At 44.5% G+C, this 17,868-nt stretch overlaps 1 protein-coding gene across 3 annotated transcripts in view; it reads left to right on the forward strand.

Annotated features, from left to right (window-relative positions):
* The window catches only part of Tdrd7 (tudor domain containing 7), a 73,054-nt gene extending 58,914 nt beyond the window's left edge, over positions 1-14,140 (forward strand). For all 3 annotated transcript variants that reach the window (XM_055605309.1, XM_055605310.1, XM_055605311.1), the window contains 4 exons: positions 1,205-1,315; positions 2,928-3,430; positions 7,321-7,481; positions 13,676-14,140. In XM_055605309.1, coding sequence (XP_055461284.1) covers positions 1,205-1,315; positions 2,928-3,430; positions 7,321-7,481; positions 13,676-13,896 — 996 coding nt within the window. In that variant the 3' untranslated portion in view covers positions 13,897-14,140. The remainder of the gene's footprint in view (positions 1-1,204; positions 1,316-2,927; positions 3,431-7,320; positions 7,482-13,675) is intronic.
* The last annotated feature ends 3,728 nt before the right edge of the window (positions 14,141-17,868 follow it).

The raw sequence follows: 17,868 nt of genomic DNA on the forward strand, positions 1-17,868 counted from the left end.
TAAATGATAGTCCCTTTATGCTGCACTGTTGTATGTAACAGACATTAAACACATTTTTTTTTTCTAAATTCCTTATTTGGTAAGTGTGGTGACTACTTTTGGCAGGTCCCGTAAAGGCCAGCTTTCCAGCCTCTAGTTAGCATCCCCAAGAGGGCTAAGTCACAGAAGCAAACCCATAAAACTTATACGTTTCAGCTCCTGACTTTAAAACATTTAAACAAATGAATAGATTGCCAAGATTTTAAAAATAATATTTTTCTGTCAGTAAAGAGCTTATTTCTAGCATTTCTTTTAATTATTTAGAAAATGTGATTATACTAAGGGCTCTGTCTTGGTGGCAGAGCTGCTGATCAGCCTGTGGCCTTTCCTGCCAGCAGAGCCTGTACTTACCTGTGTGCCAGCCCATTGGGCTGTCTGCCCTCTTGCCCTGCAGAGTACTCTCTCTACTCTGAGTAGCCTGGACATCACCTGCACATTTTCCAGGGAAAGACTCAGAGCCTAGGAAAAGGGTAGGCATGAGGGGCACTTAGCACAGAAAGAATCTGGGGTGGCCATCACAAGACTCCTTTCCTCAGCTCAAGGCTCAGAAGTGGCTGAAGAAATCCCTCAAGTCACTGTCCCTCCTGTGGCATTCTGCAGCACCTCTGAGTACAAGAGCACTGGGGTGGGGGCGGGGTTGAGGTGTTGGGTACCTGTGGATTTAAGGGTTTTTGTCTTCTCCAGTTCTCCTCTCTGCCTCCTTCAGGAGGTGAGCACAAGTGCCTGGCATCCTTGGGTTTCTTGGGAGATGCTGAATGAAGTAGACAAGCTTCCTTCAAGACTTGCAGCAAAGCCAGGTTGTTCCAGGTGTCCCATCTGTTCAGCTCTGTGACCTGCCACAGGCTGCTCTCTGGAGCTGTGACCATCTCTAAAGTGGTGCACAGCATATGTCGAACCAGAGGATTATGGGGTGACACAAGTGTCTGGTATAAACCCCCTGGCCCCTGGGAGGATTAAAAAAGGTCGTGACATAAATAGACAGCATAGAGCAGACACTCAGACCAGGGGCTCTGACTGCTATTATCTGCTGCAGCACCTGGCTTTAGGGACACAGATGTTATACTTATTTTAAGACAATGTATTTGTTCCACACCATGTTGTATTGTGTGTGTGTGTGTGTGTGTGTGTGTGTGTGTGTGTGTGTGTGTGTGATTTTTTTTTCCAGGCTATAAAGTGCTGTTTGGCTGATCTTCCACAGTCCATTGGCATGTGGACACCAGATGCTGTTCTTTGGTTAAGAGATTCTGTTTTGAATTGCTCGGACTGCAGCATTAAGGTTAGTTATCTTACTGGTACTGGGACATCTGGAAAGAGCTGCAGCTCAGGGTTTGCATGGGTGAATTTTACCTCACTCATTTGTTGTAAATGGACAAATTTTTACTTCCAAGAGATGAATTATACATGTAGCCATAACGTATTTCATCGATCATTTCTATTTAAAGAGTTGTCCTCCAGCTCCTGTATTGTTTACAAACTCCCATTTCCCTGTTATTAATAAAGCAGCAGAGATACTTAGTTCTCTTCTCCAGTCTTGCTGATTGACTCCAGTATTGTGATCATGTGTCTGCATAAGTATTTATAAGACAATAAATTTTTTCCCTAAAGTAGAATGCATTATAAACAAATCAGCCACTACTAACCCTGGGGTTTGCCCATTTTTTTCTGAAGCTTCTTAGCTTATTCTCACATTTCTAGGGTGAAGAACATTAGACATCCTCTTATCTCTTAAACCCATGCAGACAGTGTTACTGAATTTAAACATGAAGCTGAAATCCCTTGAGTAGTATCTTCCGAAGATCTAAGTCACTTCCTCCCGCCCTGATTCTCCTGTCCGTGTGTGCCCGTGGAGTCTAGCCCTGACTCATGTATGCATGCGCTGTCTAGGCTGCTGCTGTGCACATTGCATACGCTGCACTGGTGCTGACGCATTTGTTTGTTTGATTATGCCTTGTTTTGTGGTCTTCATTATCACATGATAGCACATGTTGTTTTCTTACCTACTCCTAAAGCCAAAGTGTTGGGTACACAATAAAAACACTATGTATTTTTTCCTTTTGAGATATAATGCCTGGCTTTATAGCCCTGGCTGGCCTAGAACTTGAAGTAATCTCTCTGCCTTAGGTTCTCTTACAGGCACATTTCTTCAATCTTGGCTTTAAAAGTATTTTTTAGTGATTATTTTTAATGGTATTCTGTATCATAAATATCAAGATGAATCATAGTCAATATTTGAGTAGACATCAAAGGATGGATTTAAGTGATGCACCTTACTGAAGGGAGCACAGTTTTCAAAGTAAATTGTCGTAGATGGGCTGTCTTACTGGTTCTTATCCCTCTTTATACCCGTGTCCCTCTCTGCTATTTTGTGTCCTCTCTGATAGATGTAGCCTGAAGTGTCTCTCTCTCTCTCTCTCTCTCTCTCTCTCTCTCTTTGTTATTGCTCCTAAGACAAACGGTAGGAGCTGATGAGACTCACTAGGTTGCCCATCCCTTCAGACATGCATTGGTTCTATTATAATGACCACTGCATGGCATTGCCGTATGTACAGGGTGGGAAGTCAGACGTTCTTCTCTTCTCCTACCCTGGCTCCTCTGTGTGACTGTGGAGGGAGATACACACTAGGACCAAACAAAGAATTAGGACCAGCTGTCCCAGGTAACTGCCATCTTGGCGTCCTTAGTGGCAGCAGCCACACAGTACAGGATCTTTTTCAGTTTTTATTTCTGTAAGGTTTGCTGCCATTTTATAGATGTTTTGGCACAGTGCCTGTTAGGCTGTGAAAGATAAATCATCTTGCCATAAATAATTTTTTGCATTACTCTGCTTTGATATTTTAGTATCAGTGTCAACGTGGATTTTCTAAATTGCCTTTTTGCGTTTTTCAAAGGTTACAAAAGTGGATGAAAGCAAAGGAGTTGCATACGTGTACCTATTTACTCCCAAGAACTTCCCTGATCCTCACCGCAGCATTAACCGGCAGATCACAAATGCGGACCTGTGGAAGCATCAGAAGGATGTGTTTCTGAGTGCCGTGCCCACTGCAGTCAGCTCATCTGGCAGCAGGAACGGCAGCACACCTGCTCCGGGCAGCCCTGGAGAGGGTCTCAGAAAGAGCCACCCAGAGGTCATCAGAAAGTCGGTGCTGGACCACACTAGCTCCTTCTCCTTGGAGGAACTGCCCCCTCCAGTCCACTTGTCAAAGTCGGGGGAACACATGGATGTATATGTCCCTGTGGCCTGTCACCCTGGCCATTTTGTCATCCAGCCTTGGCAGGAGATTCATAAGCTGGAGGTGCTGATGGAGGAGATGATCCTGTACTACAGCGTGTCTGAGGAGCGCCACATAGCGGTGGAGAGAGACCAAGTGTACGCTGCCAAAGTGGAGAAGAAGTAGGTCCTGGGCAGAGCCTTGTAACAAAGTATAGCATGGTCTTGAGGGTCCTTAGTCTCTCCAGTGAGACATGGCCCGAACAAATGAGAATTTTGAGTGAAAAAATGGACTTGATAAATTGTGCAAAATTCGTGATGTTTAAAATAGTAACGTGTTAAAAGTTAGTTTTTTTACACAAAATGAGGTTTTAAGTGTTTACCCTATTTTTCTATTAGGAGAAAAAGCTTTTATTCAGAAAATAATTCGTGATTTTATTTAATGGCTTAATTTTTAAATTAAATGTTAGTTGTGGAAAACTTGGCGGAAAAATATAAGAAACTAAAAGCAGCTTCCCTGACAGAGCATGTGCTAACCCTCTCCTGTAATCTCTCCAGATCTCTCTGTGTATTTGTACCATTGCTGTGCTGTTATAAAATTGTACTTGTTTTTCAAAACTCTGTGCTAAAAACTTCTCAGAAACAGCTGTGGGTGACTGATTATCTATCTCGTGGGGAAAGCATAATTAGCATTGTCTTTAGTTAGGTAGGTTCCCCCAGATCTTTAAGTATTATAAATAAGTATAGCCATTATTACAAATAATAAACCATTGTTTCACCTCTGGTTATTCAGTAAGAGTCTTTAGAAAAAAGTTACTAGGTGGAAGATGCACAGATTCCCACTATCCACTGTCAGTTGCTTCTTGGCAGGTATAGCACCTTTTTAGGGAATGGCATGCATTGTTTGTTTCACTGCCCCTCATATGGTCCTGTTTGGATCCTCACCCCCTTCCTCCCAAACCATCAGGATGTGCTGAGTCGGACCCAATGGAGCACAAGCTCCCCTCTCAGCGCTCATGCCACACAGGGTCTTAGGAGATGAGGAGCCACTGTAGGGAAGGCAAACTTCTTAATGATGAACACAAAGATTCTCCCCGCCCCCCCCCCAACTCCAGACACAGTTTAACTGCTAATTATTGTTTTACACAAAAAGATTTTCTTTCAAAGATAGTCAACATAGGCATGCAGAAAATGTCATCTTTATGGGAGGAAAAACAGTTTTTAACTCTAAAATGTGAAAAATAATAGTCCTCATTTTGAAAAGCATGAGCCTGTGTCATAAGCTTTTCATCTGTAAAAGTTATTTTTATCATGTCATTTTGCTATTTACAACTCTAAGCATAAGTGGGTTTGACTCAATTTGTAGAAATCTGTCTTAAAAAGAAATCTTTCAACTTTGGGCAGAGTGCAGGGAATCTTATGAAAGAAGGGGGAGATAGAAAGACCTGGAGGGAACAGGAGCTCCACAAGGAGAGCAACAGAACCAAAAAAAATCTAGGCAGAGGGGTCTTTTCTGAGACTGATACTCCAAACAAGGACCATGCATGGAGATAACCTAGAACCCCTGCACAGATATAGCCCATGGCAGCTCAGTGTCCAAGAGGATTCCCCAGTAATAGGAACAGGGACCATCTCTGACATGAATTCAGTGGCTAGCTCTTTGATCACCTCCGCCTGAGGGGGTGCAGCCTTACCAGTCCATAGAGGAAGACAATGAAGCCCGTCCTGATGAGACCTGATAGACTAGGGTCAGATAGAAGGGAGGGGAGGACCTCCCCTATCATTGGGCTGGGGGAGGGGGGAGAAGAAGAGGGAGGGAGGGTGGGATTGGGAGGGAATTGGGTATGGGGCTACATCTGGGATACAAAGTGAATAAACTAATTAATATGAAAAAAATTTAAAAAAAAAGTCTTTCCAGGGCAGCTGTCATTGGAGGGCAGCTGAATGATGGTTGGTGTTGGGAAGGCCTATCTGGAGGAAAGGAGTTGCCCCCTGCCTCCCACTGCTGCCCTCCAGCATGCCTGTCAGAGCAGCTCTATGTTAGGACTGTGGGCTCTAACCAGCCAATTGTTCATGGATAATAGATATTTTAAAGATACGGATATATTAATGAATTTTTAAGGTGCAGGAGTCAAGCAGTGTGAAGTGTTTAATTAAAGCACTGTCTTAAGACTCACAACTGCTGAACTTTATTCCCAACTATGGCAAGCTAATACATAGGAATTTGACACATTTAGAAATTATCATGGTCTCCAAATCTCTTACTGAGAAGCACCTGGAAACCCATGAAAAGCCCCAGTTGACCTTTCTCATCCAGTCCCTTCGTCTAAGCCTCATGGACAGGCCCAGTACCTGTGGTTTTAATACTCTGGGTCATGTTTGCGCTAGAGCCGATGTCTAGTTCAGTGTGAGCCTCTCTGTGAGCGCCTGGCTCGGTAGTTCAGGTCAGCAGTAAGAACAACCCGCTTTCTATGGTGTTCGTACTGCTCCATACTCAGTGGACTCCCCTGTAGCTTAAAGATGGTGCTGTGACTACAGACCAAATGGATTTATCGCACCCCTCTTGTCTCTTCAACAAATGAACAGCCTGGCATGTTAACCTAGGAAAAGTCCCCTCCAGTCTGGTCTGCAGTTTCCACCTAGTTCATCTTCAGATGCCGGCTGGCACTTGCTAAATGCCTGTTGTAACCCCAAGTATCAAACAAGACACTTTTACCCGAAGAGTAAAATGTTACAGGTGGCTCAGGCCAGAGTGACACCGCAGGACAATGGGCCAGGATGATTCTCACTCAGGTGTGCTTGGCTGTGAATTCTTTCTGTGTCCCAGTTGTCTGTAAGGTCTATGCATTTTTGCTTCCTGCATCCTAAGTCTGCCCTGGTGTTTGTGTATTCCCTTAGACGCCCTCCATCACATACAGGGATTAAAACTGCCCTCATTGTGTTTTACCCTGGGGTGGCCCTGGGGCTTCTGATAAACTTGTTGCAGAAAATGCTTGGTCTTGCCACCAGAGGGCCAGTCCAGCAGACTATTCAGTTTCTAAGACATCTATAGATGCTTTGATTTGAGTTCTAAGGAACTGCCCTCTTCCTGTGGTTGAGACCATAAGACTTTAAACTGGTCCTTCGTAGGTTTACCTTGAAGTCTGTTTTATCATTTTTACAATGCTGTCATGTGAATTTCGGGTGCTTTTGAGCCAAACTAGAGTGCCTCCCCATGCCTTTCTATTCTTTTCAGGTTATTTTAGGGGCAGGCTGGATTTTGTGGGGTTTGGTTTTTAACACTTTTCACACGGAATAACTCAAATCATTAATTTTTATTTTTATTTAGATTTTTTAATGTTTAAAAGTTTAAGTGTACGTGTGTTTTACCTGCTTGTATGTCTGTTCCCTGGAGCTGCCATTTGGGTGCTAGAAATTGAACCTGGATCCTCTGGGAGAGCCGCTGGTACTCTTAACCTCTGAGCCATCTCTCTAGCACAGATTTTTTTTTTTTTTCTAAAATTTTAAACAGAGAAAAGAGATTTGTTGAGGAGAAGAGAGAACTAAGAATGGGAGGGGCTCCAAGGCAGGACTACTCTCTCCAAACTGCCACCAAGTCTTCTATGCCTGCGTCATCCTTTACTCTAGTCTTACTGGCTCACTTGCCCTTCACGCTCTGTCCTCTGAGCTTTGCCCCGTTCCTGCCTCAAGCAACACTGGCTTCCACTGCGTCTCTCTTTCCACCTTGCAGACATGGACCATGGACCAAATGTGGCCACCATGTGCCTCCTTAGGGCGAGGGACCCATTGCCTGGCCCTGACCACCCCCATGACCTCCGTTTCAGCCCAGAGAGGGTTGGCAGTGCAACAGCGACTGCTTTCACTGGCCCCACGAGGCCTGTAAAAGTCCCGAGTGAGCAGATGTGTCCGAGGAGCCAGTGACGCAGCACAGCAGGCGGTGGTAACCTCTGAGAAAGGAGCCACGGTTGCTTGCAGACATCCGTGACTTATTTTTGTGCGCATCATATAATGCTTCCCTTCGGAATGAGTGTTGACTTTGGTTGTTTTCTCTTTTAAATCCAATGTGCTTCTAGGTGGTACAGGGTGCTTTTGAAAGGAATCCTGACCAATGGGCTGGTGTCTGTGTATGAGCTGGACTACGGCAAGCATGAGCTGGTCAACATAAGGAAAGTGCAGCCCCTAGTGGATGTGTTCCGAAAGCTGCCATTTCAGGCGGTCACCGCTCAACTTGCAGGTAATTTCTGCAGTGTGTCTCGGCTGCAGTGGGGCTTAAGCTCTCCTTCGTGCTATATTCTTAACAAGGTCAGGATCACTAGTTAGCCTACCTCCCGTTGTTTCAGCTTCTTGATGCTAACACCACCCTGTCCACGATGTTCATTTTCACGATCCGTCTGTTCTCCCCTCTGCCTTCTGACGCTGGTGGCGTGTCTTGACACGTTTCTAAAGCTGCAGCCCTGGGCAGACACAGTGTTGCGTCTCGGTTTTCCTCCTTCACAGTGTCCTAGTTTGGGGGCTATAAATGTCCTAGATGGGCTAGTTGTCACCTTTTCCTCAGAGCCGCAGAGGGAACCAAGCATCCCATTTGCATAAATGCCAAGCGCAGGTTTACAGCTGAGGTATACCTCTAGCCAATGCTATTTATTTTTGATGGGTGTAAAGTATTCCATTCACTCAATATTTCCCTGCTGTTGAATGGTAATTAAAAAAAAAACAAGCAAAAAGCAATGAAACTTTCACCTAAATAAGCAACAAGCAGAAATTTAATGATCTTTCATTCCAAAATTATTTTACTGCTTAAATTATACATGCACACGGTGAGCCATTACACAGTCACAAAACATAGGGGCAAGTGAGTTTTCTGTTTTCCTCACAACACAGGTTATAAATGTAGCTTCAAAATATATTGACATTTGACACGCTGATTTAGTAGCTCCACGGTGATACTGCTTTGTAGTATAATCTAGTGAGGTCTTCCTTTGCTCTTTTGAGAGGCAGTTCAGCTGTGACTTCCCTATTAGCAGCTGCTGGGGCCCCTCAGTTTGAGCAGAGGGCTTGGAAGCCAGCAGGACTCCTGCACTTCCCTGGGCCCTTTGTGTCCTGCCACGCTGGGATATATGGCCTTGCAGCTATCCTGTGCCACTTGACCCCTTTGTTGAAGTCTGAGGCCTTGGCCTTGCATACCCCAAACAACATGGAACAGTCAGGGAAAGTGGTGCAGACAAGGGCATGTGTGGATTCCTTGCTGGTTGTCCAACCCCTAGTTGGAAGTGGGCAGTATCTCATTTTGAAGTACTGGCCATTCTCTCTGTGCCTTTCTGCTAGGATTCAAAGCAGCTTATGTAGCTGAACATAAAACACAAGAGGTGCTTTGTATATAGCATGGTCATTAGTTAGTCTGGGTTTTTAGGTGGTTTCTTCAGATTTAATGTTTACTTTTTCTTCATTTCCACTTTGAATGCTCAGCTTTAACTAATAGCACATTTTATCAAATGTAGCATCTCACTGTGAAGAGGGTTCTCTGAGGGATGAGTGCCTAGCTGTCCGGCAGGTCCTTCAGCAGCAGCACTTCACCACAAGAGCTTTTCATGGTCTCACCCATGGTGCTGTAAATTTCTCCCTAGGCACTGTTCTTGGTATGCACCACACTTTCTGCTGTGCTGTGTTTTCATTCTCATTAGCTCAAAATATTGTAAAGTCCCTCTAGGGTCTCCTTACCTGTGTGTGTGTTAGTTGCTCCTTCTTGATGTTGTGGGGTTTTCTGCTAGCTTTCTGTTGATGTCCAGTGTAACGCATTGTGGTCTGAGCAGACACTGTGTGATTTCTGTTGCTTTGAATTTGTTCAGGTGTGTTTTATGTCCCAGAATATGATTCCATGAAAGCTTGAGAAGAATCGTAATCTGCTGCTACTGAGCGATGTGGCCTGTGGATGTCACATCCGCTTAGAGTGATGAGTTCAGAGCATCCCACTGAAGCTATATTCCCACTCTGTGGGTGTGGGTGTGTGGTGTGTGAATGTGGTGTGCGTGGCGGGGAGGGAAATACATGTGTATGTGGGGAGAGTGTGTCATGTATGTAACTTGTGGGTGCCTGTGTGTGGCATATGTGGTACGTGTGTGTGTACAGGTAGAGCGGGTGCTGGTGCCCAAACCTGTTCCTGCTCATGTGGAGAACAGAGCTCAATGTCAGGTGTCCTGTTCTTTTGCTCTGGACTTGGTATCTGGTCTTTTCCCTAAGCCAGTGAGCTTAGACTGATCCTCCTGTTTGTGCCTCTTAGCACTGGAATCACCATGTGTCATCATGCCAGGGTTTCTCACAAGTGCTGGAGATTGAACTCAAATACTTGTGCCTACATAGGCACAATGTGCCCACTGGGCCAGCTGTCTGTGTGACAGGGGTTGTTACATCTCGGCAAATAAGTCGCCTGTTCCTGCGGCACTAGCCAGTTAGCCTGGAGTGCCTCAGTGTGATGTTGGGTATGTCCAAGTTAGGGACCGTTGATTCTTCTTAGAAAAGGAGCTTTTGCTGTTGCATCATGTGTCCCTATCTGTGATAACTGTCCTCCCACTGAAGTCTACTTTCTCAAATTAATGTCCCTGGATGATTGTTGTCATGATGGCATAACTTTCTCCATCCCAGTTCCTGTTTTATGTGGGTCTTTTGAGTAAATTTTTGTTACATGCGTATAACTGGGTCTTGCGTTTTTTATCCACTCTGATAATCTGTCTTTTAATTCATGTGTTTAGACAAATGATGTTTAAGGTGATTATTAAGGGCTGGAAGGTAATTTAGTTGGTAAAGTGTTTGCCCTGCCAGCACATGTTAAAACAAACAAACAAATAAACAAACTTCTGAGCATGGTGGCTTCATGCTTGGAACTTCTCCACTAAGGCTGAGACTGTCAGATCCTGAGGTTTTCTAGCAATTAGCCCAGCATACTCATCAACTTTCTAGCTAGTGAGAAACCTTGTCTCAAAAAACAAGCGCCAGGTGGCTCCTGAAGAGCAGTACCAGCACTGTGTCCCCCGACCTCCACATGCACACACATACCGTGCCATTATCAACACAATTAGGTTAATAGTCATCACAGTTGTTAGTTTCCTATGTGTTATCCTTGTCCATCATTCATAGTTTTGTCTTCCACTCTCTTCTGTTTGTGTGTCTTGTGTGTTTTGAGACAAGGTGTCCTATGACTCATGCAGGCCTCAAAGTCATTGTGTAGCCCAGGCTGGCCTTGAACTGCTGATAATCCTCTCTTCAAACTCCCAGTGCTGGGATTGCAAGTGTCTACCACTCTGCCTGGCTGGATCTGTGTTTTAGCTAAGCATTTTGTAGGCACCCACGTTCTTGCCTTAAACATACAAATTGTATTTCCTTTACTTAAAACTGTTTCTAGTCTGGGAAGATGGCTCAATGGATAAAGCATTTGCCATGCAAGCCTGAGAACTGGAGTTCAGTTCCTAGAACTCATGTAAAAGCCAGGTAGGCTTAGTGGCCCACCTGTGGGCCCAAGACTTAGGGTCAGACAGGGAATTCCTAGGTAGCTAGACTAGTCGAATTGGAGAGCTCTAGGTGCAGTGAGAGACTCTGCCTCAGAAAATGAGACGGAGAATGGCAGGGACAGCTTATGACATCCTTGGCCTCTATGCGTGTGTTTGTGCACCTGTACACATGAACCTCCACACATGCAAACATGCATGCACAAGAAGGGGCAAACTCTGTTAGGGTTACCTTAGGGGTTGCCACATAGGCTTAGAGCTAATTCAAGTGTGTGTGTGTGTGTGTGTGTGTGTGTGTGTGTGTGTGTGTGTAGGTATAGCCCAGGCTGTCCCTTGAACTCACTGTGTAGCAGAGGATAACTTTGAACTCTTTGATCTGCTTGCCTCCATCTCCCAAGTGTTGGGATTACAGGTATATGCCACATGCCAGCTTCAAGTCCAGTCTGTGTGTTGTGAGTGTGTGTGTATGTGTGTGCATGCGCATACCTGCAGATACACGTGCACATGTCTGTGGATTGTATATGTTGACCAGAGGACAATGTCAGGTGTCTTCCTCAATCGCTGCCCACCTTATTTCTTCAAGATGAACTTTCACTGAAGCTGGAACTGAGTGCTTCTGCTGGGCTGGCTAGCCAGCAGGCTCCAGGGACCCGTTCATGTGCCTGCCTCCCCAGTGCTGGAGTTAGGAGAGCGCTCAGGACACCTACTCTCACTGCGGTGCTGGGGTGCAAGCTCAGATTCTCGGGCGTGTGTGGTAGCTTCCTTACCAACTGAGCCATCTCCCCAGCCTTCAAGGCTAATTGTAAGAAGGGTTATTCTCCTTCACAGTTAGTGCCAATAATAATAAACTTTATAAAGCAAGGTAATTGCATAGCAAAATAGTTATTCCCCCTTACAGAATGACTGTACTTCAGCCATTGGTTTTACTTTTGCATTCTAGTTTGCATAATCAAATGATTGATGAATTTGAACGCACTATTATCTAACACTAGATGAGTTACAAATGAGAAGAGTAGCCAGACACATGCCTGTGAGTCCAGCACTAGGGAGGCTGAGGCAGAGCATTGTGAGTCTGACACCAGCTTGGGCTGCAGAGTGAGACACAGTGAAGTCTCAAAAAGAAACAAGAGAATATGACTTTACCTCTATCACTCGCTCTCTGGTGCTCTTTCTTTACTTAAGACCCAAGTTTCTTTATTCCCCTCTGAAGGTCTTTCCTCATATCCAAGGCAGCCTACTTACTGACAGCAGACTCAACTGATTTTTGTTTGTTCAGAGTTCTGTTTCTCCTTCTCCTCTTAATTTCCTTTTCTTCTCCTTTGGATTGTGCCCAGCACCTTGTGTGTGTGTGTGTGGGGGGGGGGCAGCGCTTCTCTGGCCAGCTCCTGCACTTTGGAGGGCTGCTTGAGCAGGGTGTAATGTTCTAGCTGGTGAGCTGCGTTGTTTACTCACAGCACTTCATTTTCTTTGCTCATGTGGCTTCTGGGGTCAGGTGTAAGTCTGCTCTCTGTCCTTCTGTGCTGAGGTGCTTTCCCTCAGGCTTCTTGCACAGCTTTCGCTTGTTTTAGATATTCTCAAGTTGGCTGTGGTGTGCAGAGGTGTGTTTTCAGTGCTGTGTGCTTGGTGTCACTGATTGAGGTCAGTCATTGCTGCTCACGTGCTGCTTCTGTCCCTGCCTCCCTGCTCCTCGTCCCCACTTACTTCACTTTCCTACCTGTTCTGTTCTGGGTCTTCCCTCCAGCCTTCTCTTTGCTTCAGTTTTAGAAGCTTCTGTTTGCTTCTAAAGATCAGAGACTCTTTTCTTGGCCCTCTCTAGCCCACCAATGAGCTTAGTGATGACTTTTTTCCTCTTTCTGTTGTTGTTCCCAGCATTTTTAATTTTTTTCTTCCCCTTTTCTTAAAATTTACATGTTCTGTTTAAGTCATGAGTTTTCCCTTTTGGTGCCAAGGCTAGACGCTGAGCCCCACACATGCTAAGTAAATTTTTCCCACTGCATGGTTCCCCCGCCAGCCCCGTGTTCCTACATACATAGCTGGTCTCGTCCACTAAAACTCTCAGTTGTCGCTCAGACTTACTTTAAATTCCTGGTCTGGTCACTCCAACATTCCTGCTGTATCTGACTGATTCTGATGGTTGCTCACTCTCTTCAAACTGTGGGCTTGGCCTTCAGTATCATTTGTTTTGGTGGAGCTGAGCGTGACCACTCAATAGAAGGCATTTCTGAACAGGCCCTCAGTGGTATAGTGTGGAGTGTTTAGGACTGGGGATGTCCGTAGTCCCATAACCAGGTACCTCCATGAGTCTTGGGTGAGCCTGTGCCTCTTGAATTTTGCTGCCTTTCAGGAGTTCTTCTTAAGGGGAGTAGAACTGGCTGTAGGCAAGAGGGAGCCTGTGTTAAGACCTGAGCATCCCTTGGTTCCATGGGCTACAAATGAAACATTGTGCTCTTTTCTATGACTGTCGTTGTTGTTAAAAAAAAAAAAAAAAAAAAAAAAAAAAAGACCGTGTACACAGATCATACAGCAGTCTTTTCTGTTAACTCACCTTCAACCAGCTGTGATGGGGAAACCTTTAAAAAAATGTCTTTAGTATTGGTCCTGATGTTTTTCCCTCTGGCTATCTCAATTTTAACAATTTACAATGTAGGTGTAGGAAATGGGAGAGGACATCACAGTCTCCCTTTATAAACAGCATGGATGTCTCAAAGGAAACTTGTGTCTGCAGGTAAAAGCTTACAGAAGTGACTCCATTCAGGATAGAAAAGCTGTAAGACAAAGAATGTTGAGCAGCTGTTTCCTGGCATAGGCAAGTCTAACCTGGAAAACTTTAAAAAAGTACTTCATAATGGACTAAATAGTTCTCCCTCCCAGTGGCTCAAAAAAAGTCAAGAGTGGCCACTCACTGCCCCCTTACTCCCTGTCTTTCTCCTAGGAGTAAAGTGCAGCCAGTGGTCGGAGGAGGCTTCGATGGTGTTTCGAAATCACGTGGAGAAGAAACCCTTGGTGGCATTGGTCCAGGCAGTTATTGAACACACTAACCCCTGGGACCGGAAAGTAGTGGTCTATCTAGTAGATACATCGCTGCCAGACACTGACACTTGGATTCATGACTTTATGTCACAGTATCTAGTAGAGCTTTCAAAAGTTAATTAATCACTGCTGAGACCTTAACAGCTAATGCAGATTGTTCTCTGAGCAATAATACAAAATGTGTAGCAGGCCCTTAAAACATCTTATTTTTACTATATGGCTCTGACTGTTGTGGAGGATTGAAAAGAATATGCTTTGTTTGATGAAAGATATTTAACAAGTTTTGTTTAACATGGTTGACTTTTCAAAGAAAATTGCACTTGAATTATTAATATAATATTAGAATAAAATGTTTAGCAATGTAAAACCTGATGTCTTAGTTTGCTTTGTATTGCTATCATAAACACCATGACAAAAAAAAAAAAAAAAAAAAAAAAAAAAAAAAAACAACCATTTAAGTAGAAAGGGTTTTTTTGGCTTCCATACTTATAATCCATCAATAGGGGACGCCAAGGCAGGGACTCAAGCAGGAACCCTTGGAACAGGAACTGAAACAGAGGCCATCGAAAAATGATGTTTCCTGGTTTTTTCCCTATGACTTGCTTGGTCTGCTTTCTTACACAACCCAGGACCACATACCCTGCCTTCCCACATCAGTCATTAGTCAAGAAAATGCCCAGTAGATTTGCCTACAAGCCAGTGTGGTGGAGACCTTTTCTCAGTTGAGGCTCCCCCTTCCCAGATGACGATGGTTACGCCAAGTTGACGCACTGACCAGTGCAGCTGACTATCTTATTACCTCCAGGCAGTCTAATCCTAAGTTGGAAGTGCTCACTTCCACTGGTGTCTGCCGTCCCCAATAAATGGAGACTGTAAGGATTTAACTTTGGTCCACTCTGGTGTAGTGATGGGTCCCAAAGAGAATTACCCCAAAAGCAGAAGATTTGTTCCCAGCGTCCGGCGCACCAGAACTGCTAACGGAGGAGCCAAGCACAGCACTGTGCATGTGCATTCCACAGCAAATGTGGAAGTCAGAGGAGAACTTTTGGGAGTTGGTTTTTGATCCTTTCATCAGGTTCAAGAATTGAACTCAAGTCATCAGTTTGTCAAAAAGTACCTTTATCTGCTTAACCATCTTGCCAGCCCTCACCCCAAATCTTACGTGGTTTCTCATTGTCCAGAGTCCAGACTCAAGACCCAGGCTTTCTTACCCCAGCCCTCCCTCTACACCTGTGTCCATCTACACTGCCCTTCATGTGGAGCCTGGACCCCACTTACCTCCATCCGACTACCAACCTTTCAAACAAGAATCCTTCCCTTCTAAACCATACTTGTTCCGTTTTCTCAGCCTGTCAATCATTCTGCCCCTACAGTTTTTCTTGTCCATACCTTTTCTGACCTCCCTGGATACCCATGAAACTTTCCCTGGGGCCCCTTCTACTCCACTGTACCTTGGTGTAGACTTGCTGTGTAGTCCAGGCTGGGTTCAAACTTGGGATCCTCCTGCTTCCAAGGTACTGGTATTATCGCAGGCCTAGCTCTCCAGTGTAGTTTGAGCATGTCTCTCCTGATGCTTAGTCTCACATTGAAGACATCTTGAAGTTCTCAATTAGAATATTAGTGAGTAGACAGCTATCTAGTTGTCTGTCTCAGTCATCTCAAGTATGACTGTCCCTTGGGACAAATCCTAGCCATCTGATTAGCCAGGGGCACACCATGGATACTTAACCACGTCTCGTGAATAGATGAGCTTTGAATTGTTGTCCTGCCTGGTAACGTGTACAGCCCACACTCACCCCTTCACTGATCCCTGGCTGACCTTGTAAGGTCACCACATTATGGAATCAGGAAGGACATGCACCATTTTAGCTTTTGTGACTGATATATTATCACCCCGTGTGTCATCCACACAGACAGAAGGACATTGTGAACGGTTCAGCATGTGCTGCCTTACTGGTGGACAGACAGGCAAGTGGATGGGTTGTAAGCTTTAGCTGTGGTTAGGATGGGGTGGAGAGCCCTGGATAAACACATTGAAGATATCTTGAGGCGCCCAATTAGAATATTAGAATAGACAACAAAGACACGGCAGGCATGGCAACAAGCAAAGTCAGGCTAAGGACTGTGCTCCTTACCCGGGCTGAGTGCACAATGAAAGTCTGACTTGAGCACACTGTGTTTGAGCTTGAATAGACTGCTGGGAAGATGCTCATGGGCTGTTGGAAATCAGAAGTGAGTGGACTTCAGGGGAGACAAACTTTGTTAATTTGTTTTTATTTGAGAAAATCTAGGGAAAACAATTACTAGAAAAAGAAAAGACCAGGTTTTAAAAAGATTTTCATCTTAATCATGTAAAAATTATTATAGTTTTAAAAGAATGTGTATTTAAAAATCATGAATACTTATGTTAATAGCAAATGTTTATTATGAAATAAAATTCGTACAACATAGCAAGATTTATGAATACTTATGCCAGTGATTAAAGTAATTATTTATAATGAAATAAAATTTTTTTCCAGAAAAAAATGTTTAAGTGAATTAAGGCATGTTAATATTTTTATAGTGATCTCTTTCTGGCAACAGAAAGGGTACAAATCCTTGAATTGCATGCAACCAAAGGAAGTCTTTTCTATTTAATTGACTTCAGAAACATTTCCATTCTTAAAGCAGTTAAGTTTGTTGATGTAAGGGTAAAATTAATGTGATATGAAGTAGCTTGACACACGGATGAATTTCATCCCTGTATTGAAGCCCAGAATCAGTTCCAGGTGAACTAGAGACCTGAGTGTGAGATGCTAAGGGAGGAAAGTGACACACACACGGCTGGCGGAGCACCTAGGAGCCAAGGACAGCTGTCCTCAAAAGATTGGAGGAGGGTGAAGGGCGTAGTGGAATACACACTTGTGTATTATATATGTGGTATATGACATGTAATCATACAGTGTTGATACATAGGTCAGTATATTAACCATGGCCAGTAAAAATGGCCAAGGAATTTGAACAAACATTTCACACCACACACACACACACAAAATCCAGCTCACCGATAAATAAAAAGATGTCAGCACATGTGGATTTGGGGCAAGGCAGATGAGAACCTCCATTGATGCCTTACTCTCTACCAGTTTAGCTACAATGTAGCAATTCTTGTTAAACCCTAGCGGTGATGGGAGCCACTTGCAGGTAGCGTTGAGCCCAGTGCTCATCTAGAGCTGAGCTTGGGCGCTGACCCTGCGCTTCCAGCAGCCATGTGTGGACCTGTACAGGACACTAAGAAAGCGATCTCAGCCGCTCAACAATATCCCAAATTTCCACCGGTAATAAAGTAGACTTTTAAAATGTCTTCAGATGGAAATACTTTATTATGTCCACATGGTACATTTGCTGTGAAGCCTAGAACCTGAACGGTAAGAAAGAATAGTGCATCACAAATTAACCTCCGGCGGTGAGCAAGGGACACCAACCTGACAATAAGGGCCTGACTCCTGGCAGGGTTCGTTCAGAAAGCAGGTGTCTTAGGAGGGAGGAGAGGGGACAGATTCGTGGTTGGCATGCACAAGGGTTCTTAACTATAAAAAAAAAAAAAAAAATCAGGAAGCTACACACTGAGGTGTGCCCAGAAAGTGTTTACACCCACAATAAAAATGCTGAAAAAGAACTCATTGAAAATGGTAAGTCCCTGTTTTGTATATAAATACAGGCCGCTTATCCCTTGGGGAAATACTCAGTACTTCCCAGCATTTCTCCTTAGCATCTACAGCAGAATTAGGGCTTCCCTCACCAAAAAACGTTTCGGTAATCCCTCCGAGACCTCTCCATTGGTTTGGATTCTTTGTTATGAACCATTTGTTTATTGAAACATTTAGGGCTTCGGTTTGGGTCTAAGTGGTTTGCCCTGGAGAACACATTAGCCTTTTAAGAAAGCGGAACTTTCGTTCCGGTTATTTTAAGCGGTGATTTCGGACGCCCCTTTCCCTCAGCGCTGTGTGGGAAGAAGTCTGCGTTGGAATCTTCGCATCCACTGATGACGGTCATTAAGGCCTGGGCGCGTGCCAGTCCTGGCCAGCCTGCTTGGGGGGGGGGGGGGGGGGGGGG

Source organism: Psammomys obesus, unplaced genomic scaffold (genome assembly GCF_907164565.1).
Source record: "Psammomys obesus unplaced genomic scaffold, mPsaObe1.curated_primary_1811, whole genome shotgun sequence".
Classification (NCBI taxonomy): Eukaryota; Metazoa; Chordata; class Mammalia; order Rodentia; family Muridae; genus Psammomys; species Psammomys obesus.